Source organism: Pelobates fuscus, chromosome 2 (assembly GCF_036172605.1).
Source record: "Pelobates fuscus isolate aPelFus1 chromosome 2, aPelFus1.pri, whole genome shotgun sequence".
Lineage (NCBI taxonomy): Eukaryota > Metazoa > Chordata > Amphibia > Anura > Pelobatidae > Pelobates > Pelobates fuscus.
In genome coordinates, this window is record NC_086318.1 from 139,155,881 (window position 1) to 139,170,250 (window position 14,370).

The 14,370-nt window shown below is 36.4% G+C and overlaps 1 protein-coding gene across 1 annotated transcript in view; it reads left to right on the forward strand.

The window, feature by feature from the left end:
• ATP13A3 (ATPase 13A3) overlaps positions 1 to 9,910 on the forward strand; it is a 116,294-nt gene extending 106,384 nt beyond the window's left edge. Inside the window, exons 29-33 of the mRNA XM_063442765.1 lie at positions 572 to 738; positions 1,075 to 1,163; positions 3,061 to 3,141; positions 5,286 to 5,375; positions 7,026 to 9,910. Of these exons, the coding sequence (XP_063298835.1) occupies positions 572 to 738; positions 1,075 to 1,163; positions 3,061 to 3,141; positions 5,286 to 5,375; positions 7,026 to 7,223 (625 nt within the window). The 3' untranslated portion in view covers positions 7,224 to 9,910. The remainder of the gene's footprint in view (positions 1 to 571; positions 739 to 1,074; positions 1,164 to 3,060; positions 3,142 to 5,285; positions 5,376 to 7,025) is intronic.
• Positions 9,911 to 14,370: the final 4,460 nt, after the last annotated feature.

Below are 14,370 nucleotides of genomic sequence, written 5' to 3' on the forward strand. Positions count from 1 at the left end.
GAATCCTGGAGACGCCACTGCAATAGATTTGCGTTGTGTAAGTTGATAAATGAGGAATTTGGTGAGACCAAGTAAAACTAATTTATCATGTATATGTATGCCTGCCCACCCAATACTGCCATTTGTCCGAAAAATTATTGAGCATGCTCATCAGCTGCTATTATTTACGTGCACAAGTGGATGCCCCCTACTTCCCCCCAAGTAAATGGGAAGCAGTTTGTGACTTTGTGTGATTTGGGGGAAGATTGCATGTTGCTCAGCGGTCATTACATTTATGCTAAAAGAAAATAGATAAAACTAGCACTATATAAAGTGGCTCAATCTCCTTACTAATACCATGCACTTGTCTTGTCAGGCTTGTAGAGCTGGTTTGTATTTCTACAATGTGCTACGGCCATATCTTGCGAAATATTATAAACCTTTATTATTAGTTTGATATAATACGTTTTTGAAAAAAAAAATTGAATTAAAGCATATTGAAAAAAATATATGTATGTCGTTGACAAATACTAATATTATTACTATTATTATTACATTTGACATGTCTCTCTCTGTCTCTTTTCACCCCTAGTGCCTGTAATATGTCCTCTGAAGGTCATCATGACAATACCACTGATCAGCACAACATCCAGAATTTTGAAAATACCACATTATTCTTTGTGTCCTGCTTCCAATACCTCATAGTAGCTATTGCATTCTCTAAAGGAAAGCCATTCCGACAACCATGCTACAAGAATTGTAAGTTCCTAATTTACTTTTCTCACTTCAACATTACGAGTTCAGAGAACTGGCAGGCTGGCAGTGTTTGGCTATAATTCATGTCTAACTTTTTAGGGAGTCTCCCCGTTGAGCATACCAGTTAGCTATAGATGTCTGCTTTTGATGGCATTAACATTGGTTTACCTTGCTCAGTCTCCATGAGCAATTTACAGTCCTAAGCCTAGAAAATTACAAAATGTTTATAAAAGGAGTGTATGACATATCCTTCAGGCTAATATAACAACTTTGTTGGTCATTTCTTTATAGACTGAATGAATTAACATTTTTACTGTAACCACTCTATTTCTCTTTTAGATCTGTTTGTTATCTCTGTGTTGGCTCTGTATGCCTTAATGTTGTTCTTTATGCTGTACCCAATTGAGTCCATTGAGAACTTCTTTGAGGTGAGTTCATGGTCTCCTTGGTTTTAGAGCTTTCTACCATGTGAAACTTTGTGTCCTTTTCACGGGACAATTCTGATCCATTAAGTGTTAAAATCATAACTCTTTCCTGTTGCTTACTTTCTCATAGTGTGTTTTCATTACATTTTGCAAATTGTGTAATCTAAAGCTCTTGACCTGTACCATATTTTCTCAACTCCACACTCTGTATGATAACCATTTTAGTGCTGACACGGGCATGTACCCTCTCAATTTAAGTACCTGCTAATATTATGGAAACAAACCAGAGTTACAATTTCACAAAACTGAGAAATGTATTTTTGACTATTATATTAAAACTGTCAGCAGCTGTAACATTGCAAATCTACACATTATGTGCTTAAGAATTACAAAAACAAAGCGCAAGAGTGTACTTGGAATGGACAGCAGCTGAAATAGCCTGCCCTTCGGTGGGTCCCCGCTCAGATCTCAAGCTGGTTTTAGCTCATCTTGTGCCATTACAGAGAGAACATATCTGAAGCATATCAAACTGGTCCCACCCGTACGGACAGTCCAGATCCAAAATGCCAGCAAGTTCCCTCTGCACGAGAGACATGGCAATCCCAGACGATTGTTTCAACTTTGTTAGGCCTTATCAATGAGGCATACTGATATCTCTCTATATACCGTGAGCAAGGGGTCCACGTCTGGATTACCCTTTAAACTTATGGAGAGCACAAAACAAAGCGCAAGAGTCTGATATGCTTCAGATAGGTTCTCTCTGTAATGGCACAAGTGAGCAAAAAACTATTTTGAGACCTAAGCGGGGATGTACCGAGGGAAGCTATTGAGTTTACTCTAAGCTTTTGTCTGCTCTCAGATTTCTCATTCATTCTTTTTTGCTTTAAGAATTACAAAACCTAACTGCAGATTTTTGTCAGCTTAGTCTGTCATTACTAATGAGTTATTAGTAACTCGGATGTCTTCATTAATCTGCCTTTTATACATATGAAATTATTATATTTTTTATTTTGCCCAATTGTAATACATTAAGTAGGAAGTAATGTGCTGGCCTAGAATATGAGTCTCCTCTCATCTACAACTTGTGAATGAAAATCTTAACTTTGGCTTTGGAGAGATCCAAACGATGTATTGTGCAGCCTCACACAACTACTAGTTTGGACCCAGGTATTGTGTGGGTCCATACTAGTAGTTGTAGGATGCTTATCATTTAGAGTGAGTGCAGCTTTGTACACAGCGTCCCAATAGCATTTGTAGTCAATATACTAGGTTAAGAAAATTAAAATTGGAACATTTTGACTATACATTTGTTTGCATTTTGTTGGCACAGTTGATAGATTTGTAATCCCTATGAAGTCACTCCTGTTTGGTATGATATTTTTCAATTATACAATTTTGCAATATTCACTGATCATAAGGGAATTTATATAATGTTTTGGAAAGCCTGCCCCATACACAGAAGCTTTTAAATTTATTGTGTAAAAGAGAATGAAATGGCTACAAAGTCACATTTGGAACCTACAAGGCAGTGTGAGTTAGGTGCGAGTCAGTGCACTTGAAAAAATAAATAAATGCCAACTTGCTTTATGAAATGTAGTAATGCATGTTTTCAAAGACCAAATTTCTGTGAAAACATGGCAGTCTATTAGTCACAGTTACCTAAACACAGGTTCCCAATATCCCAACACGAGTACATTGACAAACTGATACACAGATTAGACAAAATGATACCAACAGATATTAATGCGTTCAATCTAACATCATCTTTTTACCTTTTGTTAAAAAGGAACCTGTACACTGATTAGGTTCAGGTGACATATGACTCTCTTGATTCTTCAGGACAAAATTATTTGTGTTCTCTAAACAACCGGATGTGATGCTCTTTATTACTTTATTTTAGTTGGTCTGTGTTCCCTATTCATGGCGTATTGCAGTGCTCATCATCATTGCTATCAATGCTGGCGTCTCTATTTTGGTTGAGGTAAGTGTGTGAACATAATTTTTTGTGTAATTACCATCAAAGGCTGACTGAGTAACCTAGTAAAATTCTCTATGTTTGGTTTTGAAGCCACTATAGGTTTTACAGTTCTAAGAGACACTGGTTGAGCCTTATATCTTAGTTGGATATTTTTCTGAAAAATGTTTCTTCATATGTCTAATTCTACTTTCACACTCATTATAAGGTAAACTAGCACAATTATGCTAAGCTGCACAATTCTTGACTTAAAATATAAGGATTTCAGATTCTGCTCGATTAAAATTTATGAAAAAGTAAACAAACCCTGTAGATGTGATACTTCAGGAGCGTGATCAAAAAATGGCATTGGGTTCACTGCTGAAAATGCATGCTGTTGATTGCAAAGCAAGGCTTTTTGACACAAGGCTTTTGAAACGTGCATCTAGTTGTTTACGTATACCATTGCCTTTATACACTTAAGCACAATTATTTTTAAATTCACGTTCCCCTTGCAATCATGCACTGCTGCTTTTTGTTTTATGTTTTTGTTTTTGAAAGCATGTGGGCATTTGGCATGGTTATTTGTTCTCTACAAAGAGACCCATTAATAGGATATCATATGATATCTCCCAGTGACGTTTAAGATAACCCTTTGTCTGCTGTGGCTGCAAACTGCTCGTCATAGCTTTTTTCGTTAAGTGAAAACCTCTTCCTCCTATGTAAATGAACTGTGATTCCCTATAATACCTAAACCAGTGATGCTGACCTCACACCCCTCATGTAAGGGAAATATATGCTGAGCAATCATTGGAAATGTTGTTCATAAACATCTGCTTGTCATTGTTGGCCCTAAGATAAAAAGCATCTTCTGTTTAGTATTGTGGTAAATTGAGTGATGCTATAAATCAGTCACTAGATTTCCTGCATCTTCAAATTTAAATACCAGAAAATGAGGTATGATTTTAGTTTTTTTTTTTTTCTTTCTTTATTTTTGTGCATTTTGCCTCATTCTGGCAGTGAGAATGTGATGAAACCTTTCTCACTCCACGTCCTGTCTGAATTACAGAATCAGGCACCCCAAAATAAGTTCTGTTTTCTCAATCTGTTCCCCAATGTTCATAAAAAGAGCACAATAATTTTACTCCTGAAATTCAAACAAATCTTGTTCTTTTGGGATGTTGCATAACTGGCTAAGGCATCATTTCTTTAAAGATACCTTCAGCTAAACCGCAGCCTACCCAACATATTAATTTAACATCAATGTACACATTTATTTACATGAAAGATCAAGTTTGATGGAAGTCAATAAATAAATGTCCATATTTTACTGTTATTCAAGCAAATTACTTTCTAATGCTAAATGGAGATTTTAAAGATGTGCATTTTCTAAACTGGTATCCAGATTATTTCAATTCCTTTTTACCAAAGGGTCAGTGACAGTGATTACGTAGTAGTAAGCAAAATCAGGAATATCGTCTATTTAAAATGTTATCTAGACTAAACTTGTATTCTAATACTTTAAGGAGATTTTTGTGAACATTATTAATGTATTAAGAGTTTTAGGCCAATCTAGGTAAAACTGGTCTAGTGTCCACAGACACCAGTTGAATGTTTCTGTTAATTACTCCACCATGTTTACTTAATAAACTGTGGGTTTTTGAGAACTGAAAATATAATTGCAAAATTTACACTACAAGTAGGCCTTAAAATTTGCAATTCCCTTTTCAATTTTCCACAATTTAGAACCCTCAGTATTGGGATTTTCCTCCGAAATAATACTATTGGTACATTAATAGACGTGAGTCTTGTACTGTAGTGTCTATTGCACTCTATTGTGCATAAATACTCCATCCTCTTCAAATATAAGGTTATTGCTTTTGTAAATTAAATGTAAAACTTTCTATTATTGGATTGATGTGACAGAAATCAAGTTGCAGCGAGGAACATTTAAAATCTCCATTTAGGCATGTTTTATCGAGAAAAGAAAAAGGAATATTTAAAATGCACTATTGATTTTTAACAAGAGCACCCTGATTGTGTTCTATGAGTTTTTTTCTTTTAGTTTTTTTTTGTTTGTTTTTTTACCTGTCTTGAAAATTCAAAGTAATCTGCATGTTTCTAATGATCAACTGGTCCTTTCAATTTTACCCACCCACAATCTCTCGCAGACGGTCGTCCTTGATATGATACTTTGGAAGCTTGTGTTCAACCGAGACAAGCAAGGAGAGTCCCACCTCATGGTCACCCACAACCCACAGGTTGGAAACTCACTGTTCATATGCATTGGGCAGCTTGTGTCCCCGGGCCCCCTTATCTTTTGCATTTTCTGCTATGCAGTGTCATGTGCCTTATCTTTGTTTGTGCATCATCCTGGTAACATCTGTGCAAATGCTAATGCTGACCAATGCTGGTTATAAGGGTTTTTTGCAAATATTCTATTTCTGAATGTGCTTATACGTATTTGTCCTAAATAAACACAATTATGCATACAAGTTGTTTTAGATCAGTGCTAACACCATGAATGGTATAGTTCAACATCAGTCGGGATTGTGCTTCATGTATTCAGATACGGCTGTAAAGGGACATTTGTATGAGAGGTGCATGAGTCATCTTTGAGTTTCACAAGTGCCAGGTAGCATCGGCTCCTAAAAATCTGTCTGCTAGAAATGACTCTTAAATGTGCCTTTTACATCAATCTCTCTTACTTGAATAGTAAATAAAATTGGTTGTGTTGTAAATACAGTTCTGGCTCCTGCATTCTACATACATATGCCAACCCTTTCCAAAAGGGTTACACCAAGCATCATAAATACTACAGCCCATAGTGGTAGTTATGACGCTGTGGTAAGGGAGCAAACTGTTTTATAACCGTTTGCCCCTTATGTGGGTTTCGCTGTGTGCTGAGCTTCCTCTAACCGGCTGACTGGCATTCAGTTTTTGCAGTGCTGCATAAGCTGAGTTCTGATCCAACCATTTCATTATTGGTCCCTCTGTGCAAGAAGAATGAGAGATGCAGGCTGACTAATGTCAATTAGGTGCATATTACTAATATTTTAAACACTGCTGCCTAAAGGGGAGTTATACTCCTAGCATCTAGTCTAAATATCTGTTTGTGCAGCATTTCACACTGAAATTTATTTTATTCTATGTTGCCTATTTTTTAAACTGGGACGTGACCATCCACGGATGTTTGTATTCTAGAACTCTTAATCGCTTGGCAAATTTATGCTTCTTGAACTTGTGCAATTTACTGTCTTATTTACCTGAGACCTTATTTTACATGTCTTCTTTATGTAAGATAGACCAATACTCAGAAAGGTTGCTGAAGGAACACTAGCGGAGCAATAAACCAAAGAGTGAATTTCAAATTTAATGTCAAAACAGCTGATCTGGAATAAATCTCTGCCAGCTATGTTTTCAATTTGGCCTTAATTTTTTAAATTCCCTATGAATAACTCTGTATGATGATGCTGCTGCTCAGATTTTATCTCACCAAACAACAAATCCAAGAACTGGATAACGTTGGTGACTTGTATAATTGTATTGTCATGTGAAACACACAGAACTATCTATTTCATCATATTTTCCCTGTGTGTGCTAGTATCTTATGATTAAACATCTGATAATAACTATTAAGTACTATGTAAGAAATGTTGTGACTAACACATTGGGGTTTGGGGGGGGGGGGGGGGGGGACTTGGTCTGTCTCTAGTTCTGAAAGCAGTTTTATACATCTCCCTTATTTTACAGAAAACGTCATCATAAAAGCTGATGAATTCGGAAAATGTAGTGTCCATACAACATGCACTTTAATTCCTTTGATGTATTATCTTGTGTAATATGTTGGTTAAACTGTTGTACGGTAATCATCATCGCATTGTCACTGACATTTTCTTTCCTCTCCTCAGGAGGCGAATAATTGCTGGGCAGGAAGGTTTTGCTCCTTTCTATTCTTCTGCAAAAAGAAAACCCCTAAAGCCAAATACATGCATTTAGCACAGGAGCTGTTGGTGGACCCTGAATGGCCACCAAAGCCAAGGACAACTACAGAAGCTAAATCTCCTACACAAGAGAATGGCAGCTACCAAATCGTCACTATTACGTAGCAGTTAATATCATCACCTTTTTTGTATTTGTTAATCAATAGCTGCCAAAGAGCTCTGTATATTGCAGGCCCCTCTTGCAACTATTGAGCTAAATGACTTCGGCATTCGTAATGTTCCTGTCTGAAGTTAGGCACGGTCTCTGACATTGCATTTCATATTTCTGTGCATTGTCTGAATGGACCACCAAAGGATACTCACGTGAAATGTAGCCTAGATCAGGGATAGGCAACCTTTGGCACTCAAGATGTTGTGGATGGCATCTCCGATAATGTTCTTACAGCCAAAATTCTGGCAAAGCATCAATGGTTATGTAGCCCGCAATATCTGGAGTGCAGAAAGTTGACTACCCCGGGTCCAGAATATGTGCAGCACTTGGTGTTTTTTTGGGAATACAAAATACTCTGTCCAGTCCTACTGTTATTCCATGGTGTACATTGCATGTCACACTTTGCTACTATGTTTTTGGGACCATAATTTCAGATCTGTCAAAACATAGTACTTGATTCATTCGCAGTATATATTGTTTTGGGAGGGGGGTTGTTTTTCTAGAAACTAATCTGATGTTAAAGGGACTCTCCAGTGCCAGGAAAACAATCCGTTTTCCTGGCACTGCAGGTCCCCTCTCCCTCCCACCTCCCAACCCTGTTGCTGAAGCGGAGAAAACCTCTTCAGTGACTTACCAGAGGCAGCGACGAAGTCCCTCGGCGCTGCTTCTTGGTCCGCCCACACTCCTCCCCGTCGCCACGTCAGCCGGCCTGTGAGACTGATGACGCCCGCCGGCAGGGGAGACCTAACACTTGCCGCGCACGCACATTAGACCTCCCCATAGGAAAGCATTGAAAATGCTTTCAATGCTTTCCTATGGGGATTTTAGCGACGCTAGAGGTCCTCACACAGCGTGAGGACGTCCAGCGACGCTCTAGCACAGAAAACCTGTGCTATGGACCAGGAAGTGCCCTCTAGTAGACAGCCACTAGAGGAGGAGTTAAACATGCAAGGTAATTATTGCAGTTTATAAAAACTGCAATAATTACAGCTGCAGGGTTAAAGGTAGTGGGAGTTGGCACCCAGACCACTCCAATGGGCAGAAGTGGTCTGGGTGCCTGGAGTGTCCCTTTAAGTGGGTAAACCTATCATCCTCTAGAAATCATGATTTGGTTCACTTTTTCTTATCTCAACGTTCACGTTGTGTTTCTTTGAAATCTAACAGCAGCATAAGTTATATAAACAACTTATAGTCGTTGCAGTATGTGAAGGGACAGTAGCCAGTGCTTTTCCTGAATCTTCCAATTTAGTTGATGTAGTTAATGAGTTTTTTTTTTGTTTTGTTTTTTAAAGCTCTTTAAAACTGATTTTCATATATGAAAAATGGAAATTGTGGAAAATGAAGAAAAATGCTTTTCCTGATTTCTTTGGAATTTAAGAGCATTAAAATCAAGCAATGTGTATGTATAAACGCACAACTTGAACTTTTTTTATTTGCCACACTGATTTTTAAACTACTTTGTCCCAATTAGCTAGGCCTCTTCATATTATGTCTCTTCAGCCCTCAGATTGGGAAGCAACAGGAAGTATATGGTTTTTTTTTTTAGTGATCAATCATCTTGCACTATACTTAACTTGTATAAAACATCCTAATAATAGTGAGCACGTTGTGCACTGAAAGACTCAACACATTTTACTGGCCTCAACATTACCATGCTTGTTCAAGTCAATGAGTACTGCGGGCAGCTTTCATTCGTTTGCTCAAGCAATTTATCTTTCATTATTTTTAATGTTTGAGGTATGTGACTGACCTTAATGTTTTTTTGTCCTTCTTTTTCTTTAATATTTTTTGGGGTAAATATATATTCAATATGTAATTTTGTTTTTTGGCTACAGAACATGCAGATTCAATATATATCTATCTGAGTCAGTCTTGTCCACATTATTAGAGAAAGATGAAAACCTACAACTGGCCATTTTGTATATTTCTTACAGGCTTTTTATTTAGAATATATGTATAACTAATGGTACTTCTAGAGGCCATTGTGATTTCAAGCATCTGTCTGTGCTGCTTGTGAGCATTGTTTATCAATGCACATGTTTGGATGTTTTCCCGTTCTATCTACTTTTCCGATCTTCTTTTAGATTACACATGGATCTAAAGGTTTCCATCCTATATAGCTTTAAGACATTTCTGTACATGATATCCCCCATCTGTGTTTATGAGTCAGAGCTGATAAGGCTAAGCAGGAGTACAGAATGGGGGAGTGTTAGCAGCTTAGCTACAGATTAAAGGAGATATGGAGCAAAACAGAAAGCATCATTGGAAAACCCTGACAGTTTTATGCTAGTTCTATAAATACTGCAATGTTCAAAATGCCTATATATTTTTTGAAACAATGTAGTGGCACAATCTGCTTTTTTTATGTCTGATAATATTTCAGCACTTTGCAACCCTACACTTGTCTCAAATCCGTATAATTTATGCCTGCTTACTATGCCGAATGACATCATAATGAAATATTACAACATGTGGTAATACCTTTACATTGGTTTAACTGCATTTGGAATGGCAAGCCTTTAAAAGTTACTCTTTTAAAGCGACAGAATTTGCAAAGATCTTGCATGGTGACATTGCTGCTGGGGAGTTGGCATCACTGATGTAATCTAATCTCGCAAATGTGCGAGAGTACATCATTGAGATCTATGAAGGATCTCTCAAGATCGTGGGCCTCTACAGAAAACACAATTACCTATAGCCGTCATGGGGACGGCAGGGGTTTGACACTTCTATACATTGGGCATAGTCTACCAATGTCTAGAAGTGTTGGGTATAGGAAATATACATACACAAAGTAGTCCCTACTTTGTCTCAGTATATCTCTTTACTAAGGTGGAATGTCATTGAAATTCCAAAACAGTCAGTATGAGTATTTCATAATGATTATATCTTGTTAGCTCTTACAACCGTAAGAAGATGCCTGATCTAGGGAGAGTATTTGGTTTTCCCAAAATTCACCACACCATATAGTCAAATATATTAAAGTAATATGAATTCTTTAAGGTTTTCCTAAATACTAAAGAAAATGACTGATGCCCTTTGTAAGTTTTTAAATATTTTTTTTGTTATTTTTGTTTTTCTTGTCTTTTATGCTTTATCTATGCATTTCAGACCTAGAGCTGTGAATTTCCAACAACCTGCTATTTATGTTGTCTCTCACCAAGAGATTTCTTTACTAACTCCAGGCACAATTGGGTTAAAGGCCACAAATAACATTTAGGCTGCCATAATGTTTTTTCCTCTGGCAGTCTGGGAGTTATGTGGAAATTAATTGTACAGTGTACAGCAAAATGGTGGCCCTTGTGACAGTAGACTAGCTGTGGTATAACAAGTGCAAACTATCCTGTGATAAAACTTAATTTGCCTTGCAAAACCAGCATGAGTTCATTAAGGTGCTCTCCTAATAACTGTTGTAGTATTAGTCTTTAATATCTGGAGAATGAATGGTGGCCGGGGCAGCACAACCTATTAATTCAATTTCATTCTAGTCTTGTTCAGTATTTAGTTTTTCCCGATTCGTCCAAATCACATGCCTCTTATTCCATACCCAAGCTAATTGATTCAGCTTCATCCATTAATTATTTAAAGGATCACTATAGTGTCAGGAAAACAAAGTGGATTTCCTGACACTATAGTGCCCTGAGGGTGCCCCTACCCTCAGGGTCCCAATCCCGTGGCGCTGAAGGGGTTAAAACCCCTTCAGCCACTCTCCTTAATCCAGCGCTGGGCTCCCTCAGCACTGGTGACCTCTCCTCCCCATCCGACGTCAGTGGAGCCAAATGCGCATGCGCGGCAGGTGCCGCGCGCGCATTCAAAGTGTCCATAGGAAAGCATTTCTCATTTCTCTGTCCAGAAGACGGCAACTAGAGGCTGGATTAACCCCAAATGTAAACATAGCAGTTACATGTGAAGGGTTAAAACCTGACGGACATTGCACCCAGACCACTTAATTGAGCTGAAGTGGTCTGGGGGACTATAGTGTCCCTTTAATAATACCACACAGGTAAATTCTAGACGAATCATATGGATTAGGAAGAATTTGATTTGGATGAAATGGAATTTTTTGAAATTTTTGCACAAGTCTATTTCACACCATCAATAAAAGTTTTATTATGAAATGGAGAAATGGTTTAACAAACACCATACTGTCTTCCAAGATCAACCTTCAGGTGTAATCGGAAATGTTTGTTCCTCTTTTGTGTTTGGATTACTGGTTTGGTCATTAATTGAAGCCCTATGTGACATCAGAAACGCCCCAATAAAATAATTGCTGCTTGTCATGAAAGAGTTAAAGGAAGCAGTGTGGCATACGCTACATTACTTTATATTTAGCGGCAGTAGAAGAGTTAGCTCCAGTCTTTGACTACAAATGTAAATCTCTAGAAAGACTAGGAATATACATTTTGGAAGACTCTGGCACCAGTGACTTTAAGGATCACGTTTGACATGCCTTCCCATACGAGATCTACATTAAATTCTCCTATATCTGGAACATTTGTAGTAATGTTTCACTAGTTAAATCCTGGTATTTTGGATGCTTCCAGCCCATGAGTAAGGATAAGGATAGTTATAGATAAAAGAACATCTCTGTATAGCAGTTCATATGGAAGTCAAGTTCCCAGAGATTATTTAGGTTTGTATTTAGGTAGAATCCAATATTTTTATTTTCACCCTCACTGTCCATAACTAAACCATTACTTTGTGTCTACAAACTTGTGCTAGATGACCACGGATATATAAAAATATGTTCTCCGTTTCTTAGCATTGAACCATGCTGCTTGATATTTGCGAGATACATTTCTGATACTATATCATTTATTGATCTGTCTAACAAAGGCTTGCATTTTTAATGCCACAGTAACATAGCTCATGCATCTTTGAACAATACTTTATTTTTTTTTTTAAATAATAAAAATATTTATATATATATATGTACGTATGGAATCGTGTATGTATATACCTATTATGTATATGTAGAGGAAAAATATTATTCTCTATTTTTTGATAGATATATAATATAAGCTTATGTATTTATACATATGTGGCAATATGTATGCCTGATATATTTATTTATTTATTTAAATAAACATACATGCATCCATATGCACACACTTGCATAGTCTTGGATAATTTTATCACTGGCACTCACTAGTCCAAAAATGGTTTACATGTATAATTTTCTATATTTATATGAATCAATTACTAGTGCTACTGTTATAAAGAGCCTTAGTATAGTATTATTATACTATTGCTTATTCTAAATTAACTCCTTCTGTGCCTGGAGTTTGTTATAATTATTGTCAGTTGAACCATATTATTATGTTTTTTTTTCCACTCACATGGGTTTTAGCATGTGAAAGGTTGGTTTTGGAAGATGTTTTTCCTATTGTGTTTTTCTCCTTTCTTATAAGGGCTTTACATGGTGGCCTTTAACCCTTTTCACCGGCTTATTTAACTGCAAACAAGCTTTATGTTTTGATCTTGGTGATAATTTCTCTAGAATTCTGTTCATCGTCCATTTTATTTAATCCAAATTGTACAGTGCTTTACCAGTTTTTCCTTTCATGATGTGTAGTTACATTCAGTTTATATATATAATGCAAGTTTAAAAATTAGCGCACAAATCTAAATGAAATGAAACTAGTTTTGCAAGAAACCAATTAATTGAATACGTGATTAAATTTCTTGTTTTCCGATAATATTACAAAATTAGACTTGCGTATCTCTCAGGGTTTTTTGTTTTGTTTGTTTTTGATGGTTTCCTGTTATAGAGATACAGTAAGAAACCCAATCGCAAATGTTATGAATTTTGTTAGGATGGTTTAAATTGCAGTAATATAGTTTGTTGGAACTCAAGCAGCACTATTTAACCCTTTCCAGAAGAAACCCAGATGCCCGGACAGACTATCTGACAAACAATGTGCACCCTATCTATTATATCTATTATGGTTGATATGTCCACTAATAGTGAATTCTGAACTGGCCAGTAACTGACAACATTTTGGACAAAATATTGGAACTGGAAAGATTCTTCAATTTGGCTATTTTAACCTAATATTCACAGTTCCTTTCAACTGTTTACAATTCTAGGCGAGTTAATAAACCCTTAAGTGGATCAGATGTACTAAAATCTAATCTCGCTGACCTTCAGTTGTTACCAAGGGCAAATGTGACTTATGCACAGTCTGTAGCAACATACCAGCTAATACACAGCACTGTGAGCCCGTGCAGGTGTCCTGTATTTTTCACCTCTAAAATGCCAGAGGGGAAATAAATATTGTGGTAGATGGCATTCAATCTGCTATTTCATGAATGAGAAAGTATGTTTTATATCGTTTTTTTCTCTTTAGACAGTTAAATGGAAGCAGCTGAGAAATGAAAGGTATAAATAATAAGAGCCTGTGAAATGTCACAAACTAACAAAGTTATGTAAACATTATCCTAAATAATTGAAGAATTTGTAATAGGAATACTCTGTTGTATGTAACAAGAAACAGATATTTCACAATTAAATGAATTGCACTCAGAGTATATTTTTAGGGGTGTTTATTTTATTTTATCAATATAGTAACCAGCCTAAACATGGTTTGTGTTCAAGAAATAATTACATGGCAACCATTTTAGTGTTATTTTTAAATTTATGTTAAGGTGTAACTTTCCTTAACTCGGCCAGTTAAAGGGCGATGCTGCATGATCAGCACTTTTATCATTCTCCATTCAAAACAACGACTGCTGCTTGTAAATCTAGCTATATCTTCATAATCTTACCTATAAACAATTATTGCACATGCTGCTTGACTAAAATGATATGGCACTTATAGGAAAGTTTCACCCTGACTGCCCCATAATGAATATATATATATATATGTATATATATATATATATATACACACACAAATATATTAACCTCTTTTATTTTAATGATCCGTCCAAAGCAAAGGTATTACATTTGTGTTTGCCCCGTTCTACTGCCAAATTACATATGTATTTTAAAAAAAAATTGATTTAGTAATTTATTTTATTTATTTTTCTTCTTCACATTGTCCAGATCTGTTAACATTAAAGGTATGAGTTGTGTATGTACAGTATATTAATAAATGA